General features: G+C 24.9%; 7 protein-coding genes across 7 annotated transcripts; 5 read left to right on the forward strand and 2 right to left on the reverse strand.

Annotated features, from left to right (window-relative positions):
- Nucleotides 1-266: 266 nt before the first annotated feature.
- On the forward strand, nucleotides 267-3,779 carry SRAE_2000345200 (Hypothetical protein; the record flags this gene model as incomplete). Its single annotated transcript, XM_024654646.1, has 2 exons — nucleotides 267-494; nucleotides 2,766-3,779. The coding sequence occupies 2 exons, from the start codon at nucleotides 267-269 to the stop codon at nucleotides 3,777-3,779; spliced, it is 1,242 nt and encodes a 413-aa protein (XP_024507997.1).
- Nucleotides 3,780-4,126: 347 nt separating this feature from the next.
- SRAE_2000345300 (DnaJ homolog subfamily A member 2) lies at nucleotides 4,127-5,446 on the reverse strand (the record flags this gene model as incomplete). Its single annotated transcript, XM_024654647.1, has 1 exon — nucleotides 4,127-5,446. The coding sequence occupies one exon, from the start codon at nucleotides 5,444-5,446 to the stop codon at nucleotides 4,127-4,129; it is 1,320 nt and encodes a 439-aa protein (XP_024507998.1).
- Nucleotides 5,447-6,360: 914 nt separating this feature from the next.
- On the forward strand, nucleotides 6,361-7,887 carry SRAE_2000345400 (Casein kinase I; the record flags this gene model as incomplete). The annotated part of the gene is made up of 3 exons (XM_024654648.1): nucleotides 6,361-7,128; nucleotides 7,176-7,354; nucleotides 7,392-7,887. 3 exons carry the CDS (start codon nucleotides 6,361-6,363, stop codon nucleotides 7,885-7,887), a joined length of 1,443 nt encoding a protein of 480 aa, XP_024507999.1.
- A 979-nt stretch (nucleotides 7,888-8,866) lies between these two features.
- Nucleotides 8,867-10,379, forward strand: SRAE_2000345500 (Transcription factor HNF-4 homolog; the record flags this gene model as incomplete). The annotated part of the gene is made up of 3 exons (XM_024654649.1): nucleotides 8,867-8,888; nucleotides 8,950-9,019; nucleotides 9,083-10,379. 3 exons carry the CDS (start codon nucleotides 8,867-8,869, stop codon nucleotides 10,377-10,379), a joined length of 1,389 nt encoding a protein of 462 aa, XP_024508000.1.
- Nucleotides 10,380-11,444: 1,065 nt separating this feature from the next.
- On the forward strand, nucleotides 11,445-13,400 carry SRAE_2000345600 (Methylenetetrahydrofolate reductase; the record flags this gene model as incomplete). Its single annotated transcript, XM_024654650.1, has 1 exon — nucleotides 11,445-13,400. The coding sequence occupies one exon, from the start codon at nucleotides 11,445-11,447 to the stop codon at nucleotides 13,398-13,400; it is 1,956 nt and encodes a 651-aa protein (XP_024508001.1).
- A 90-nt stretch (nucleotides 13,401-13,490) lies between these two features.
- On the reverse strand, nucleotides 13,491-14,837 carry SRAE_2000345700 (WD40 repeat and Quinonprotein alcohol dehydrogenase-like superfamily domain and WD40/YVTN repeat-like-containing domain and WD40-repeat-containing domain-containing protein; the record flags this gene model as incomplete). Its single annotated transcript, XM_024654652.1, has 2 exons — nucleotides 13,491-14,444; nucleotides 14,490-14,837. 2 exons carry the CDS (start codon nucleotides 14,835-14,837, stop codon nucleotides 13,491-13,493), a joined length of 1,302 nt encoding a protein of 433 aa, XP_024508002.1.
- Nucleotides 14,838-14,984: 147 nt separating this feature from the next.
- SRAE_2000345800 (Hypothetical protein) lies at nucleotides 14,985-19,350 on the forward strand (the record flags this gene model as incomplete). The annotated part of the gene is made up of 3 exons (XM_024654653.1): nucleotides 14,985-15,123; nucleotides 15,164-19,072; nucleotides 19,130-19,350. 3 exons carry the CDS (start codon nucleotides 14,985-14,987, stop codon nucleotides 19,348-19,350), a joined length of 4,269 nt encoding a protein of 1,422 aa, XP_024508003.1.
- Between the last annotated feature and the right edge of the window lie 775 nt (nucleotides 19,351-20,125).

Raw genomic sequence — 20,125 nt, forward strand, 5'->3', positions numbered from 1 at the left:
AAAGGAAATAATAGGAAATAAATATATAAAGAATCTCGGTAATAATAAATAAAATAAAATGTACTTTTGTTGATTGCTTTTTTTTAAATTTTACATCATTGTTTTTTTTTTTATTATTTAGTATAATGCATTAAACTTCAAACTTTATATTTATAATTTTTAAAAGCATTTTACTATAAAAATTTACATAATTATATCTTCTAATTAAATGTTATAGCATTAAATTTATTCATGCTTTTAGGATGACTTCTTATTTATCAAAAAGTATGAATATTGACTATGGTGATAAAGAATATAAAGAAAAATGTCATTATCCACGTGAAATTAAGAAAACTTCTAATAAGAAAGGACAAAGTAGTTCTTCTAAAAATTTTGTTAAATCGCCAAATCTTATGTCAACAAAAAAGTTTAACAATGAATCTTTAGATAATTCATATGCTTTACCAAATACAGGTTCCAAGATTCGACCACCTCCAATTCATCAAATATATCAGGTAAGTTGAAATTTTTAAAAACAATTAAAAATAAAGAAATAACAATATTTTTTTTTATTTATTTTATCACATAAAAACTTAAAATCTTTTGTTTCAAATTCAATAAAATAATTTATAAAAATATATTATTTAAAAAATTTATAAAAAAAAAAATTCTTTTATACGTAAACATTAAAATAATATTATTTTTATTTTTAAAAGGGAAATTGTAATAATTACAAAGAAAAAATAAAGTGTAAATATATAGATACAAAATCTTTTATATATATCTCAAAATATTTTACATTTTTCATATTTCATATTTCAAAGTTTAAAATATTGAAATATAATTTATTTTTGTTTTTTTCTTTTTATATTTCTTCTTTTTATAGTTATTTAATAAATTAATTTGAAATATTTTTAATTTAATGTAAAAAAAAATTTATTTTTAATTATCTAATATTTAAGTAAAATTTAATTATTATATAAAAATAATAATATTTTTAATAATATTACAACTTGACTATTAAAAAACTTTATGTAATTTTTTTTTCTTTATCGTTATAGCATATGTTGTACAGAATATTTAAAATGCTAAAGTTAATGTTATGTAAAATATGGGAAACAAGAGTTTAAGATAGATTAAAGAATAACAATATTTTTTAACTGGTTACATTTAATACTTATGTATATTTTATAACTAACTATAATAGTAATTTTATTTTTATATAGTATAACTTTTGAAATAAATATAAAGAATGGTATAAATTTGAAATTTGAAACATTTTTTAAATAATAATTTATTTTTCTTACTAACTAAAAATGATTTAATTTGGTAAACTAAAAATAGTTTATCTCTTAACTATGGTAAAAAAAAAAGACCTATAATTAGAGAGGACTAGCTTTACTAAATTTTGTTCTTTTTTGTTTAACTCTTTTCCAAATTTTTCTTTCCAACTTAAAAATTTTAACACTATAAACAAAAACTTGAATAAATATTTTAGTTATTTTGGTGGACAATAATTATGCCATTTTATCACAAACTTTTGATTAAAAATATTTCTTGTTTTTTTATTTTTTTATTTTTTTTTTAGAAATTTATTAGGAAATTGAATAAAATTATTATCATTATAAATATTATTTTATCTTTATTTTAAGTCATTTAAAATTATACATTTTTTAATCTATTTACATTTCTCTTAAAATTCCATATTTATTATTTTTTAACTTTAGTTTATTATCAATATAGTATATTGTTATATATGTTATGGACAATATTTTTCAAAATTTTATTAAAAAACTAAACAATATTAGTTTAAGACGTAGTAATTCACAATATGATTATTCTTTTGAATTAATGAAAAGTTCCAGTTCTAATGATATGGGTGAAAATATTGAAAGTGAAAATGAACAACATTATATTCCTAGATTTTATAGTCAGTATGAGAATGCTAACTTAGTTGAACTATCCGATATTGTGGATAGAAATAAAAGATCCCAAAAATCTATAGCATCATTAAAAATCTCTCATATCAACAATTTTAAATCAATGGTGAGTTTCAAAAAGGAACTACAATTTTTTTTTAGAAAAAAAAAATGTTGTTAGTAGATAAATACAAATTAACAAATTGTTTTTTAATGTATTTATCACTTAGAAATTGTTAAAAATATTTATTGTTGCATTTAAAATGTTTTTAAAAAAATAATGCTATGTATTATTGATAAGTTGATTGATAAAATACATTATTAAGATGTTGTTACTTTTTTCTAATTTTTAAAGATGTTTTTTTTACCTCTTACCCAGCACAGATTATTTTAACATTTCATATAAAGGAATTATCTGTCACATTTTTTTTTATGATAAAGAAATATTATCATTTAGACTTTTTCTTTAACTACTTTTTGTTCTAAGTATTTTAAAGTCTATAATATATACATATATATATAATAAAAAGGTTTCACTATATTGAAATTAAAGTGCCGCAAAAATTTTTTTTTTAATATTTGTTTTTTAATAAAAGTTTAATCTTCTCTTTTTACAAGAAAAAGCTTTATTTAAAGCTTTTTAACTATTTCAAAATGTCATGTTATAAAAGTAAAAATTTTACACCTCAAATGTCTTATTCAAGAAGTAATTTATCTATGAATTATTTTGACCCTCTAGGTACATATAAGCTCAATATTATTAAGGTAATATGGTAAACAAAAATTAAAATAAATAAAAAAAAATATTGTTAAAATATATTTTTATTTTTTATCTTATAATCTATCAATAAATCATTTCATTTTTAGAATAGTGAAGAAGTAATTGAGATTGTTGGACGTGATAAACTTGCTTTAAACAATTATTCAATATTACTTGGTTTTATTACATCTACACCAACAAGTTTTGACTCTGGAGATTTATTTTCTTCTCTTGAACAATTTAATTTAGGTGAATCATCTCTAGATAAAGCAATAGCTGAATGTAATAATATTAAGTATTTACCAAATTTTCAAGAAGGAATTTTGTTAAAGTGTTTTGACAAAAATCCAATGTTTTCTTTTATTCATTATAATATATTTAAAAATGAGTCACTATATGAAAGAACAACAACTATTGATAATTTTATTAAATCATTATCACAAAATTCAACGACATCTTATGGATTGTATGAGGAAATGTTTACTATAAACAAAATGTCTGCAACTACTAAGCCATCACTACCATCACATCGTCATTCAGGTTACATTATTATAACATTCAAAATTCTTGATGATTGTTCAAAAAAAAATGATTTAGAAAAAACTTGGCTTAGTTGGAGTGGAGCAAGAGAAATTTATAAATATTCTCCAAGAGCATGGAATTTAAGGAAAATTTCACTTCTTAAATGTGATTCAAAAATAATAATTAGTAAAAAACCATTATTTGAATATGTTTTACAATGTGAATTTGGTAGTATTTTTCATCCTGCCAATACAATTCAGGCATTAGATATGTGTGAAAGACTTAAGACAAGAAATTGTGGTCATATATCATTATATCAAGTACAATATGGATATGAAACAGAATGTAAAAATATTTCTAATTATCAATATAATGCTTTTAATCATCTTTCTTCATCCCCACTATTATCGTCATCATCAAATATGACAACAAATTCAAGAAAAGAAAGAAATCCCCTTTTGAGAGGAGTATCACAGGATGTTGATTCAATTCCAAGAAATTCAAGATATCGTCCATCTTTAGGAAGTCATAATTTAGGATACTCAATCGATGAACAATCAAGATTCAAAAGTTACTATGAAAATGATAACTTTGAATAATTTTAACAACCGGGTTAAATGATAATCTTTATATAAAAAAAAATAATAATAAAACAAATAGACGTTTTAAAACTATTTATTTTTACTTATCTTTTGCAAAAATATATAACTTTACGCGTTTTTTTTTTAATTATAATAACTTAAAAATATCGAACAAATATTCATCAAACTTGGATAATCTCAAAAATATTGTACTCTACATTTTATTATATATAGCTATTTTTTAATGTATTAAAATTTAAATATTTTATTACAATTTTACTTTAGTTCACTTCGAACTGTTAAAAAAAAAAGATCTTTTCGTCCATCACAAACTTGTTGCTTACCAAAAGGCAGAACACACAACTCTATTGTTGCCTGCATTCAACACCACCATGACCATGTCCTGACTCATTGTCCATATCTTCGTCGTCATAGTCTTCTTGATATGCTTCTCCTCTACGACCACCACCACCGCCACCATTAAGGTTAACGCCTTCACACTCATTAAGTGTCACATGTTCTGCAGCACTAAAGTTCATACCTTCAGGTTTTGGTCTAGGTGGTAAACATTTTTCAAGTTTTTTGTAGTCTTCTTCATTTTTCAAGAAATAACTTGTTGGGAATTTAATATCAAATTTAATATAAAGATTACCTTTTTGTGTACGATTTTCCACCCACGGCATACCTTCACCATATACACAACGAACTGAATCAGGTTCAATGACATTTCCTGGTCGATTTTCAACAAGTAGAATGCGTCCATCTAGCTGTTTGATTGTAAATGCGAATCCACACAAAGCTTCAGTTAAAGTTAAAGTTTTATTGTAAACCAAGTCTCTTCCTTGCCTTTCAAATTCGGGATGCTTCTCAATTTCAACAATAATTTTGACATTACCAGTCTCAACACCGGGATACTGATCACCCTCACCCTTAAAGACAAATTCTTGATTTTGCTTAACTCCCGGCATAATGTCGACAGTAAGAATTTTAGTTTCATCAACAATTTTCTCTCCAGAGCAACTACGGCATTTATCTTTTTCTGCCAGAACTTCTCTTTCACCTCTGCATTCATCACACCTAACCTGTTGTGATGTTATCATTCCTGGTCCAACACGTCTTGTCATCATATAAACACCACGACCATGACATTTAGTACATGTTTGAGGTTTAACTCCATTGGCTCCTCCAAAACCTTTACAAGATTGACATATAACTTTTCTAGAAAGTTTTAATTTGGATAATTTTCCTTTGTAAGCATCAACTAAAGAAATCCTTAACTTGTGTAAAGTATCTCTACCGCGCTTCTTCTTTGGTGGTCCAGATCTTCCCCCACCAAAGAAACTTCCAAATGTTGATTCCCCAAACATGTCGAAAATGTCAAAGCCCGGGCCGCCATCACCGCCGCCGCCACGAAGTCCTTCCATACCTTGCTGATCATAAATTTTCCTTTTATTTTCATCAGATAATATTTCATATGCTGCAGAAATTTCCTTGAATTTATCACCATGGTCAGAATTTTTGTCAGGATGATATTCACGTGCTAATCTTCTGTAAGCCTTTTTAATTTCACTATCACTAGCATCTGGCTTTACTCCAAGAATATCGTATAATTTGGTATCAGCTGGAGAAGAACTACCATGTCCTCCATGATAGAAACTTCCACCGGAAGGAAAGCCACCACCCATATTAAAAAACATTTTTATTTCTTAGAGAGTTAACGGCTTAAGCCAAAAATAAAACTAAAAATAAAAAATTGCATCAATTCTTATGTAGAAAAAAAAAAAAAATCTATTACGACCAGTTGAAAATCTAACACACGGCGATAATTTAGATACTAGAGTAAATAATTTTAAAAGAAATATAATAAAGTAAAATCAAGATTTATATATATGGTTTGACATTTTTTTATAGAAAACTTTAATTTACAAAAAAATATCGTCGATAGAAGTCATTTTAAAATTAATCAAATTTAAAAAAATAAATAAAATGTAAAATTTACAACGAACCTTCTCGTAGACAAGAATTGTATGTAATTTCTACTGAACTCTATATATCCCACAAACTATGTGTTATATTTGACTGTGGGGGAAGAATATAACTCTTCTCGAATATTCTAGAAAGATCGATGTTGTGGAAAACTGGATGTTGTGCTAACAGACATATAAATATATCGTTATGAGACCAAGCCTATGGAAGTATACGTATAAAGTAAAATTTCACTAAATGTGCGCACAATGTGTAAAATGACAACTCTTAAACATAACTTTATTTTTTGAGGCCGTAAGAAATATGCATATTTTAGAGACGTATATAGAGATTGCTGGAAATTACATATAACACAATGAAACTACCTTTATAATAATATGCAACATCAATAATTTGACGCATTTTTTACTATGATTAAACAAAGTTCATGTATTTTCTATTGTTTGGGTCTATTGGTATATATAAATTAAACAACGAATTTGATTATCACGTGAATGAAAATTTGTTTTTTATTTTTGTTAGTACTGAGAAAATATAAATTTTGTAAAAACAAATTGATTATATATATATAATGATTTCTTTTTGATTTTATTGATATTTTTTTTTTCACTCAATGTTAAAACGTTTTATTGGAATTGGTTTGAGAAAAAAAAAACCAGAAGGGGGTGGAACAATTTCATCTGAAAGTGGTGTAGATGAACTTAATGGTGGGGATTGTAGTGTTGTATCTAAACATGGTGTAACAAAAAAATTGAATGAATCTACAAATAGTATTATTGAGTCGAATGGCAAAAAAACAACCATTTTTCAAGGTATAAAAATTGCAACAAAAAAAAACAAGACTAAATCTAATAAAAAAGAAAATACTGAAATTAAAAAAACTAGAGTTCCAACAAAAAATATTTCTGGACAAAATTTAAATAAAGTACCTGAAAGCACAAATAGCAATTTTAGGGTAGTGAGTTTATCTAAAAAAGAAAAACTTAAAAGTATGTCAAAAAATGAGATAATAAAGAAAGAATCAAAAAATGAACGTTTAAGAGATACTAGTAATAATATGGCTAATGTTAAAGTTAGTGGTTCACAGTCAAAGGTGGATTTTCGTGAATCAAAACAACCTAATAGTACAAAGGTGGAAAAAGATTCAAAATTGGTTAAAGAACCAAAACCATTAACAGAAGGTACAATGATAGCATTTAATTGGGAAATTAAAAAAACTCTTGGAAAAGGATCATTTGGTCAGGTTTATCTTGCAGAACATACACAAACTCATGTTAAGATAGCAATAAAAACTCTTTTAGCTTCATATCAAGAGTTTAGAATTGCAATGGAGAGAGATGTATTAAAATTATGTTCAGAAAAAACATATTTTCCTAAAGTGGTATGATTTAAAATATATTCAAATTTTTTAGTATTAATTTTATATAGTATCTTTCAGGAATGCATGATATATATTATTGTATCGGAATGTCATTACTAGGTCCATCATTAACAGATGTTCGAAAATCTACAAAGTTACTAAAAATCGAAGCTCATTATTGTATGATTGTTTGCAAGCAGATGATCTATGCTTTAAAAACATTGCATGAACTCGGTTATGTCCATCGGTAAATAATTTTTTATTTTATATCAATATTTTTTTAGTGATATAAAACCATCAAATATATGTACAGGATTTCCAGGGACACCGGAAGCTAAGAACATATGTTATTTGATAGATTTTGGTATTGTCAGAAAATTTATTGTTGGGGGTGTTATTATACACCCAAAAGGTAAAGGAAGACTTCGTGGTACAATGAGGTATTTATCATTAAATTGTCATCAATTATTAGAATTAGGACCAGCAGATGATCTTCATAGTTTATATTATTCTATTGTAGAGTTAGGAACAGGTCATTTACCATGGAAATGTTGCAGTGATATAAAAGAAGTTGAAAAAATGAAAAAAGAATTTGATTTTTCAAAACATCGTGGAGATTTATTAATTGGTTTTCATGACTTTTGGACTGTTACTAAAGATGTCACAAATATTCAACTTCCAGACTACGATAAATGTGTTGAAGTAATTGAAAAATGTATTCCAGATGAATATAAAAAAGATAATTTTATTTTTCCATGGCATGATATATCTACATCATAAATTTTAAGTGCAAACTTTTACAATAATTAAGAAGATTTATTTATGTCTAATATTTTTTATCTATATTAATATTGAATTTAAAAAAGTATATATTAACAAATTAGCAACAATTATAATTAAAGTAAAATTTCTACAATGTTTATTATAAATTATAAAATTAGTTTTAAGTAATTATTTTTTTTTTTAAACTTATAATTTGTTTTATAGATTTTGGGCAGCAAAGAGTACGTATCAAAGATTGAAAAAATAGTCTTTACAACTGAAAACAGTAAAATATACTTTTATTAATATTCATGTTCAATATATATTTGATAATAATATTAATCTCTAGAACATTTTTAAACACTTATATTGCAGTTATATTTTAATTAACTGAAATTAAAATATATTTTATAACTTTATCTATTATTTTCTTATTTGTTTGTTTTTTTATATATTAATAACTTGGAAATATTACAAAAATATGTCAATAATTTTAGACAAAATATTTGATTTTTCTACTAAAATATTTTTTAACACTAAAAGTTTCTATAGCAACATCTTGTAAAAAGGTTAATATTATTATATATTATTTTTAACACGTGCAATGACATATTTATTAAAAATTTGTGATAAAGAAAAAGAGTTTATGGTATCATAAGCAATCATTATTAAGATTTTGTACATACATTCTTTTTTCTATGTATTTTATTTTTATTAACAAACATTTATAGATATTTTAAGATTTAACATATATTAATAGCTATTTCTTAAGTTATAATTAATTAATGATTTTTTAAATTCTACTAAAAAAAAAAGTTACAAACTTTATTTTATGTATATAATAGCTTTTTATTGCTAATAAATATAAAGATCTCAAACTATTTGTCAATCAATAGTTTAATTAAGATAAAAATCTGTCATATCGTCAATGTGTATAAATAGTTTCATTAATAAAAAGAAATAATTTTTATTTTTTAAAAAGAATAGTTATGCAATTATGAATGAAAAACCTGCAGAAGGTATATTTAATAAAAAAAAATTTTTTTTTATAATACATATTAATAATTAAAATTATTACAGGTACAGTTTGCCTGGTTTGTGGAGATATTGCTACCGGTAAACATTATGGAATTTTTAGTTGTAATGGATGGTATGTTGATTATAATTATTAAATATTATATAAAAATTAATTAATTTTTTTTAATTATTTTAGTAAAACATTTTTCCGTCGTGCCGTTGTTAATAATAAAAAATATGAATGTATAGGAAATGGATTATGTGAAATTTCTAAAGGTGGAAGATGTGCATGTAGATGTTGTCGATTTTTAAAATGTCTTAAAGTGGGTATGGATAAAGAATCTATTCAAAAACATCGTGATAGAATTGGGTATACAAAACGAACTAGAAAAGCAACATCAAAATCTTTTTTAAATAATGGAACAAATATTTATGATAAAAAAATTGGTGGTTATGATAGTGATAATAATAATGAAATTCATAGTGATAGTGAAGGTAGATCAAGAAGTATAACTGTAAATAAATCACAATCATATTCACCAAAATTGTCATATTCTATTACAGAAAATATGAAAATTTTTGATCCTATTCTTGAAAAATTAAAACAACTTGAAGAAAATTTTTCATTACTTTTAAGTCGTGGATCAATTGAACCATATGCATCATTAAATGATGCTCTTAATTCTCAATCTATATTTAATGGTCCAATAATGGTGACGTATGATGATCCAATAGTCCAACCACCAAAAGGAAGTGATCAACATAAAATGCCATTTTGGAGGTCAAGAATTATAGCTTTATATATAGACTGGGCTAAAACATTTCCTATATTTAATAAACTTCCTTACTCTGATAAATCAGCTATAATTACAAATCATGCAAGTAGTTATATGATAATGTGTGAAGCATTTAGAACACCTGAACACATTTCTGATAAAATTGTTCATCCAGATGGGCATTGTTTTACTCAAAATCAACCAGAAATATTTAAACATCTTCCAAATTTTAATACATTAACTCCAATAATGACTGTATGTATAGATTTTATAATGAAACCATTTAGACAACTTTCCATTTCTACAACAGAATTTGCTCTACTCCAAGCTATAATGCTTTTTGATCCTGATACAGATGGTTTAGATTCAGCATCTCAAAGAAATATAGGTGCTGAACAAAAGAAATACCTTAATGCTTTATTTTATTATATTACAACAACATTAAAAGATGAAGATGAGGTATCACAAAGATATGCAGAAATTCTTCTTCGAATACCAACAATAAGAAAAGTAGCTGCTAAAAAAAATGAAACATTACAAATAATTGATATGTTTAATTTTTATACATTAAATAGTTTAGTTAAAGAAACAGCTCTTGGTATGAAACCAGAAAATCAAACTGTGACGCACTTTACTTTCACAAATTCTAATTCATTAAATGGTGGAGTTGATTTAGGAATCGGAGAATATTCGAATCAATATGGGTGTACAGAGTAATAGTAATAATTAAAAAAATAATAACGATATCTAAAAATGAAACACAAATGGTAATACAGTATTAGAATTTGTTATCAATACTTTTTATATTAGGTATTTATATGTTGTTTTTTTTTTTTCGTTAGATTTAGTTTTTATAAAATTTATATTAGTTATATTTTTATTCTATAATAATTTTCTTTTTCATAGTTTAATTAAAATTAATAAACAAATATTTATCAATTCATTTATTTCTTTTTAAAAAAAATATTTTTTATAAATAATTAACTTTTAAAATTATTATATAAAAAATATTTTAATTTTATAAGTGATATTTTTTTTTGTTTGACATTGAAATAGTCTTTTTATAGTAATTAAAAACATTTTCAAAGACTATTTACATGCGCAAAAAATATGAATAATGTCTATATTTTTATTTTAACCATTTAATAAAAGATTGCAGTTGATAATAATTATTATAAAATAGAAAAAATAATTAAAATAAATTGATAAATAGTTTTTTTTTTGTTTTTGAATATTACCATGCTATTATTTAGTTATTTTTTTAAATAATCATTAATGATGTAATTGAGTTTTTTTTTTTATTTTAATTTAAATTCTTTAATTTTAATATTTAATAAAAAAAGAAAAATATTAATATGAATAATAAGTTATTTATTTAATTTTTTAAGAATAATTTTAAATACATAAATTAACTTTTATAAGTCAAAGTCTATTTTTATTAGATTAAAAAAAAATTTCTAAAAAGTTTATCATTAGTAGGAAATAATTAAAATCTTATCTAAATGTTTATTGTCTACAATTTAATATGATACATCTTTCATGAGTAGATGTGTAAAGATAAAAATTTTAATATCAGTAAATGTTGTCTTTATCATAAATAAGGAATATTTTTTATGGAATTTTCCCATATGTAAAAATATAAGTACATATTTATTAATGTTCTTTTAACTTGCAAAAAAGTTTAGAACAATTAAAATGATTAGTATTTAAAATATTTTTAAAATAACTTGTTTTTATTCATTTTAGATTATTTTTTTTGTTATATATTTTTAAACAGCATAAATGCCTCCTAACTTGGGTGATCCTAAAAATACAGAAGTAAATTTTAGTATTGATGATGATAATTTAGAATTAAAAAGAAATCCAAGTAGTGTTTATTCTTTTTATGATGAAAGTGAAGTAAATACTTATATACCATTAATTAAAAGAATTAATAATCAAATTGAATCTGGTGTACCATTTTTTTCACTTGAATTTTTTCCTCCAAAAACAGCTAATGGTGTAGCTAATTTTATCAACAGACTTGATAGGTTTCGTGATGGTGGAACATTTTTTTTAGATGTCACTTGGCATACCTCAAGTGATCCAGCTAATCTTGATAAAGATACTTCATCAACTTCTATTGCAAGATGCGTTTTAGATTATTGTAGAATAGATACAATGCTCCATATGACATGTACACAATACACAAAAGAACAAACATTAAGTCATATCAAACAATGTAAAGATATTGGATTAAGAAATATATTAGCTTTAAAAGGTGATCTTGTTATTGATCCTAATATTCCATCAGAAGAAAGACCACAAAGTAAATATTATGCTTTAGATATGATAAAATGGATCAAAGAAGAGTATGGTGATTATTTTACAATTGCTTGTAGTGGATATCCATTAGGGCATCCTTCTGGAGAATCATATGAAAAAGATTTAGAATATTTAAAAGCAAAAGTAGATGCTGGAGCTGATTTTATAGTAACACAATTATTTTTTGAAGTAGAAACATTTGAAAAGTTTGTTAATGATTGTCGTGAGATAGGAATTAATGTACCAATATTACCAGGAATTATGCCTATACAAGGATATGCTTCAATTAAAAGAATTGCTGAATTATCTAATTTATTAATTCCACAAAATATACTTGATGATCTTGAAGGAATAAAACACAATGATGAAGCAGTTTTAAAATATGGAATTGATAGTGCTGTTAAAATGTGTCGTTATATTCTTGATAACAAAATTGCTCCTTCTTTACACATGTATACTATGAATAGAGAGGGACCAACACGTGAAATATTACAAATGTTAGGATTATGGAAACAATATCAAATAAAACATTTACCCTGGAAACCACATGGAGGACATCATCCATTAAGGTGTAAAGAAGATGTTAGACCAATTTTTTGGTCAGCAAGACCTAAAAGTTATATTTTTAGAACACGTGAATGGGATGATTTTCCTAATGGTAGATGGGGTCATAGTTCATCACCAGCATTTAATGATTTAAAAGAATATTATATGTTTTATTTGAATGTTTCAAATAAAGAAAAAGAGATACAAATGTATGGTGATAAACTTTATTCATTAGAAGATATTCAAAATGTTTTTATAAATTTTTTAAAACAACAAGAAAATGAAAATGGTATAAAAGTAACATGTTTACCATGGAATGAAGATGAAAAAGGTGTGTCTTTTGAGACAAATCTAATAAAAGATCAATTAATATGGGCAAATAATAATGGATTTTTAACAATCAATTCACAACCTAATGTTAATGGAGCAACAAGTTCTGATCCAATAGTAGGATGGGGAAAACAAGGTGGATACGTTTATCAAAGAGCTTATCTTGAATTTTTTACTAAAAAAGAAAATGCACAAAAATTAGTTGACATTATAAATTCTAGATATAATGAACGTATTAATTATCATGCAATTGATAAAACAGGTAATTATGAAATGTTTAATTACAATGGAACTAATCCTATTGCACTAACTTTTGGTATATTTTCTGGATCTGAAGTTGCACAACCTACTGTAGTTGATCCTTTATCATTTCGTGTATGGAAAGATGAAGCATTTGACGTTTTTAATATCTGGTCTTCAATTTATCCTCCTGAATCAAAATGTCGTGAAACTTTAAAATACCTTCATGATAATTATATTCTTATGACTCTTGTTGACAACGATTATGTTAAACCAACTATTATATATGATTTATTAAAAGAAATTGTTTCCACATAAAAATAATTTAAAATTTTTTTACTAATAAAGTTTACTAAAATAATAAAACAAAAAACTTAACGATATAATGAAAATTGTAAAAAAAAAAATTTAAATATTATCTGCTAATATTTTTATTTCATTTTCGAGTCTTTCTATTTCTTTCTTGAGTTTCTTTACCATATCAGAATCATTTCCTGAACTTTTATTCTTTGATTCATTATATGACTTGACTGCTGTATCATAGTAATGCTCAAATATTTCGTCAAGTCGTTCTTTGGTAATAAGATCTAAATTTTTAGATGATATATTCGATAAAACACCAACAACTCCATTAGGATCACTTAATACTCTTTGGAAATAAGCAAATTTTCTTTTTGGTAAAACATATGTTGAACTATGAAGAGAATCCCAATTAGGAACAAATTTTAATACACGAATTCCATTTTTCATGGTTGAACTTTTTATTGTCTGTCTACTGGCAATATCCCATATACGATACCCACCATTAATATCCCCAGTTGCCAAAATTGAACCATCTGTATTAACGGCAATAGTTGTCACAGCACAATCATGTCCCTCCAAAATAGGAATTGTCACTTTATCACCAGTTGTTACAATAAGTTTTTCAGTAGTACCTCCAATATTATACAAATCAACAATAGCTATATTTCCCATATTATTTCCAACGAACAACCTAGATTCAGCTGCATCAATTTCACAACTTTTTAATGGTTTATCAGCTGTAACTTTTAAAATAATTTTTTGTTGAGACATAGAATATATGGCTAGTGAATGATCCTCTGAACATGTAATTATTCTTGGATTTTCACCTTTTGTAATTGCCATATCAGTTATTGATAATGAATGAGGACGATACTCAAATAATGATGTTGGTTTAGTATTTGGAGACTTATAAAAATTATACAAATCTGTAACATTATATACATGAACATTTCCATCAGCAGAACTAGTAAAAAGTAAAGAATTATCAGAAGATAATCTTAAACGTGTTATTTTTTGGTAATGATCATCAAAAACTGCCAAAAGAGAACCATTAATAATCTAAAAATAAACAATAGTTTTGATATTTAAATAAATAAAACATACCTGCCAAACATAAAGTTTACAACCTGAACTGGAAAAAATCATTGAACCTTCAGAATTCATTATCATATTTTCTAATGGTTCACTTAAATGACTTACTTGGTGAAAACGATTTTTACTGTTAGTAGATATAATATGAAGCCATTTACCCTCATTTTCTGTACAAATCATATAATCTCCATCTATTCCTAGAGGTAAAATATCTTGACATCCATTACCAGATCTAAATTCATGACCTTTTAACCCCCAAACAGCACTTCCAGATGATATATCAATGATCAAAGTAGAAAATGGATCTGAACTTGTACATGAAATAAGTAAAAGTTCGTCTGATGATTTTTTTGCAAGCATCTTTTCTTTAAATAATTTATATATTAAAAAAAAATTTTATTTTTAAATTTATTTTCGTTTTAAGAATAGATTGTACTCATTTGGAATTTCGTATATGTGTGTGAAAGTGTTATCTTTTATATAAAAAACAAAAGAATTCCTTTCGGAATGACTACAGTGTCTAATCTAAATAAAACAATAATTGTTACACCTAGAAATTCGAGGATTTTACGAGAAGAAAAAGCTAATGATACATCTTTTATTGGAACAGCTGTGGTAGGTGAAGAAGCAGCTTCACAATATAGTGGTAAGTTAGATTTCTACAAAACTTTTGTTATATCTTTAAGAACGTTATTATAAATATGATCCAAAAAATTGGAATCCAATGTTATTGTATAGAACTCCAACTGATGTAATAAATCAAGTGCTTCGTGAAGCAGGTGGTGATGGTGCAGATAGATATGAAATCGGTCATGCACTTGGATTAAATTGCCATATTAAATCTGGAAATCGAATAGTTTCTCAATATATTCAAGAATTAACAAAAACTTTTCCAAATGAAATTGGACAATTTCATAAAATGAATGGAAAAATAAGATCTATAAGATATTATATAAAAGAATGTCATGTGAATGCTTTCCAAGTTTTATACGATGAATTTAAAAAAATAACTGGAAGAGATTGCCCTTTTAAATGTGGTGATGTATTTAAATTTCCAGGAGCAAATTTGAATACTCTACGTTTGTCAGACATTACATTGAAACGAATGAATTATGTTCTTAAGAAACTCGAAGAAGAAAAAGTTGTTGTTACATATTTTAGATTAGTTAAACATATTCAAGATATTGAATCTAAGGAAGGTTATAAATTTCAAATGGATAAGAAGTCTTTAGTAAAAATTATTGTTGCTTTAGAAAGAAAAGGACTTCTTAAGATTACTGAAAGCGTTGTTAATTATGGAGATAGTGAAATATCAGTAAAATGTGTATGTCATCGAAGTATTATTGATAAAAATGATCCATTAATTCCTATAGCTATTGCTAATTTAATAAAAATTTATGAATCCGAATCTAGGCTTTTTCCGAGTGGTCAACTTCGTTATCCAACTTCTACTAGGCAAAATAACGAAGATGAAGATCCAAAAAAGAAAGCTCAAAGGCTTGCTAGTGCTGAAAGGAAAAGATTAAAAAGACAACGTGATAAAGAGTCACGGCTCAGTAGTAGTAATGCTAAAGATAAAGAAGTTAAACCTCCAAAATCAAAGAAACGGAAAGAGTCTACAACAGATAGTAGTAGTGCCCGTGAAACATCTTCTGAAAGTAATGTAGAATGTGAAGATACCCTTAATGAAACTGTTTCTACGAGGAAAGTCATCAAAATTAATAAGTTTGTAGCCAATCAAGGAAAGTCAATGAAATTAATGATGCTCCACGAACTGTTATTTTATTTCGTCAATTGTTACAAACCTGGGATGAAGTCATACCAAGATAGATTTCCTAGAGTAAATGAAGTTAAATTAGAACTTGTTGGTAAACCAGATTCAGAATTGGATGCCTCATCTTTAGCATCATCTCTTTCTAAAAGAGTTATTCATTGTATGGAATCAATTGATTTTAAAATACCAATAAATGAAATTCCTGTTGTTGTAAATGAAGAATCTTTTTATAGGTTTGTAACTCCATTAGCTCCAGGTTCAGAGATTCCAGATGGATGGTTTGCTATAAGTGAACTTTTAAATGTTTTACCTCTAACAATAATAGCATTTATTTCAAAATACTCTAATGACCATCCAATTTTAATGGAGTTTCTTAAAGATCCTATAAAAAGATACATTATGTATGCTGATCTTCCACCAATATTTAGACATAAAATTTTTCCAATATCTAAACTTACAAGAGTTATTGAACATAAGTTAATGTTACTAGCTGGTATGGGTCTTCTAATTTTATCAAAAAAAGATGAAAATAAAAAGGAGATTGAAGTAGAAACATCACAAGATTTGTTTTACTTAACAAAAGTTAAAACTATAAGAGACACCAGTACTGCACCACCAAGTTATATGAAAATTACTGGAGATATGAATGAATACAAATCTTATATTCATAAATTAGACTCAATAGAAAAAATAACAAAATTCTGGCATCATGTTAGGGCAATATCATTGTCAACACATTTCAGTTTTAAACGACTTTTAGGAGATGGTGATCTTGATTGTAATAGGCAATTTCTTACAGGATTAATTGAGAAAGATAAATATAGAAGACCAATTCAACAATACAATGAAGAATTAAATCTCAATGATTCTGACAAAGGATGTGGAGGATTTCATCCAAGTCTTTTTATGCATCTAAAGCGTCATTGGGATATTAATACAGGTCCTGATGATATCTTTAAATGGTTTAGTGCAAAATTATCATTATCTGGTGAAAGTGTAAAAGAATTTATTCAAAAATCTGTAGCTAAACTTAATAATGGTTGGAATTCATGTATTCATCTTCTTATGGCTTCAGATGGTCTTATTTACAAAGGATACAAGAAAAAGCAATCCAAAATTTCTGATCCAAATTGTACTGGATTACCTATATTAAAAAGAATTTCAACACAATCTTTATCAAATAACATAAAACATAAGAAAATAAATGGTGAATCTGTTATTGATGACAAAGGATATCTTATTGTAAAACGATCTAAAACTAAACGTAAACATTTAGATGAAAAAGACATTCGTGTAATTCAGGATCGAACTCAATTACGTGTAAAATATACAAAACGTGAAAAAGATCTTTTAATAATGATAAGAGCTGTTAGTTATTTTTTAAAACCAATATATCGTATTTGGGTTTCACCATCATTGATTCGTGATTTAATGCATAATTATGTTCCAGAATCTAGAACAAAAACAATTCAAAATATTCTTTCAGCTGGTACAAGAGAAATGGGACGAGCTCAGGGAAGAGTTGAATTTTTCCGCTACGTTGGTGTTTTTGAAGGAAATCCAGGAATGGTAGAATTAAGAGGAAAAATGATTGATACAACAAAATCAAAAGAAAATGAATCCGTAAATGATAATGTATTTTTAGATGCTTTTAATCTTGCTTATAGTATAATTTTTGATGATGACAAAAATGTTCCAGAAGCTTCAGTAAGTGATGAAAACTTTTTTAACTATTACAAAGAAAAAAATGAAGACATTATTGATGGAGATACATCAATACCTAATGATATTTTTTCTCCACCAAAAAATCTCATTGATATTCAACAAGAATTGTCATTCCATGTTATGTTATCATCTTTGCTACATAATACAACAGAATGTTTTTCTGATGAAAGTATAAAAATAGAAAAATTAGCTTTTACTTTAATTAAAAGTCGTTTATCTGATGTAATTATAAAAATGAAATCTGAGAGTATTATTTGTAAACCAAAAGGTATGGAACAAATATTAAATAATGATTCAATAGTCGTGTCTGCAAGTATGGCTATTTTATCAACTCATTTTAGATACATGTTTAATGTTAGATATCATAGTGATATTATATTACAAAGTATTAATGATTACAAAAATATTATTGAAACAAAAGATTGTACCAATATATATACACCAGGAGGATTAGTATTAGTTGGAGATTTGATGGAATCTCGTGGAATGCATTCTTCTATAACCATGGGAAAAGAATTTAATAAAATAATTGATATGGAAGAAGAATTAAGTGGAAGTAGTGGTTTAAAAAGAAATAAACATCTTGAAAGTGCTAATATGATGTTAGATGATATTCATCTTAGATATACAGACATACCAAAACTTAATTTTAAACCTGTTGATCCAATAGAAGTTGCATCAGAAATGATACAAAAGGTACCATTTTCTGAAATTAAATGGTTGGATGAGGATACATTTATTAAAGATTTTAAAAATGACACAGTAAGAACAAAACAATTATTAAATCTTTTTCCAAAACTTAAGGATGCTACTAATATTGGTTTGACTGCTGAAGAAATTAGTGATATTTTAGAATTAAGCTATAAAGAGACAGTTGAACTTTTAAATATTTTAATTCAAAAAAATTTAATTTTTGTTTGTGGAATTGACAAACGACGATATATTTCTATAAGACATTCAACTGATTGGGTTGTTGCTAGTGAAGAACGTATATGCTTTATGATGCGTCCATGGCTTAATTCTAAAGGTGATGTTAATATATCAATTTTAAAATGGATGTCAGAATGTATATTATTAAAAATTATTGACAATCCAGGTATTAGTATTAATAATTTATATCTAACATATGGAACTATCTTACGCCCTAATTTAGTTTTTGAAATTTTGGAATTTTTGGAAAAAATTAAAACTGTGATTCTTGAAAGAAAAGTTACATCAAACTCTGTTGTATTAGATCCATTTACCAAAGAAAAAAAAATGATTACTATATGGGAAGTTCAACCATTTCATAATGCTTTAACTCGATTTGCACAAACATTTGCCAATGTAGACTATAAACCACTTTTTACTAAAGAGTGTTATCAGTATTTTTAAATACCAAAATCTCAATTTGTATGTACTTATATTTGTTATATTTTAAAATTTTGTACTTAATTATTTTTATGTTAAATTTTTTTTTTATTATTTTCATAATAAAAATATTTTTTAAGAAATAGAATAAAAATTTAAATTGAGATGACAATGATTATTAAAACTTTTTAGATAAATTAAATATCCAAGATCAATATATATTGTTAATTAAATATAAAGTTTGATAAAAATATAAGAGTTTATAGTTTCTTTGTTAAATTATTCTTTAAAAATATAATTAGATAATTAAATTTAACTTTGTTAGTTAAATTTTTGCAAATTTTTTAAAATATACAATCAATCAAAATTAACTAATAATGTCATGTCGGGGAAATCATTTATAAATAAAGTTACTTTAAGAAACTATTTGATTATATATGATCATTGACAAAAATATTTAAAACTGTATTTTTTTTATATAATATTTCTATTAAAAGTTAATTTATAGTTAAATTTCATCAATTAAGTGTTAAAAATATAAATTAAAACAGTTTTTTTTTGTGATGTTATTTTTAGAACAACAATTTGTTTTTAAAAAACAATATATGTTACAGAAAATTTTTATTATCATATATTTTGTAGTATCATTAAACTATAAACTAGTAACAATTTTTTGTTTTTATTTTACTAAATAATAAAAATATAACCTTATAATTATCTTTTAAAAATGAAATTTATTTTATTTAATGATTATTACATTTATATTATTTTTTTTTTGTCTGCACTTGAAAAATTTATT

This window comes from Strongyloides ratti (assembly GCF_001040885.1).
Source record: "Strongyloides ratti genome assembly S_ratti_ED321, chromosome : 2".
NCBI lineage: Eukaryota > Metazoa > Nematoda > Chromadorea > Rhabditida > Strongyloididae > Strongyloides > Strongyloides ratti.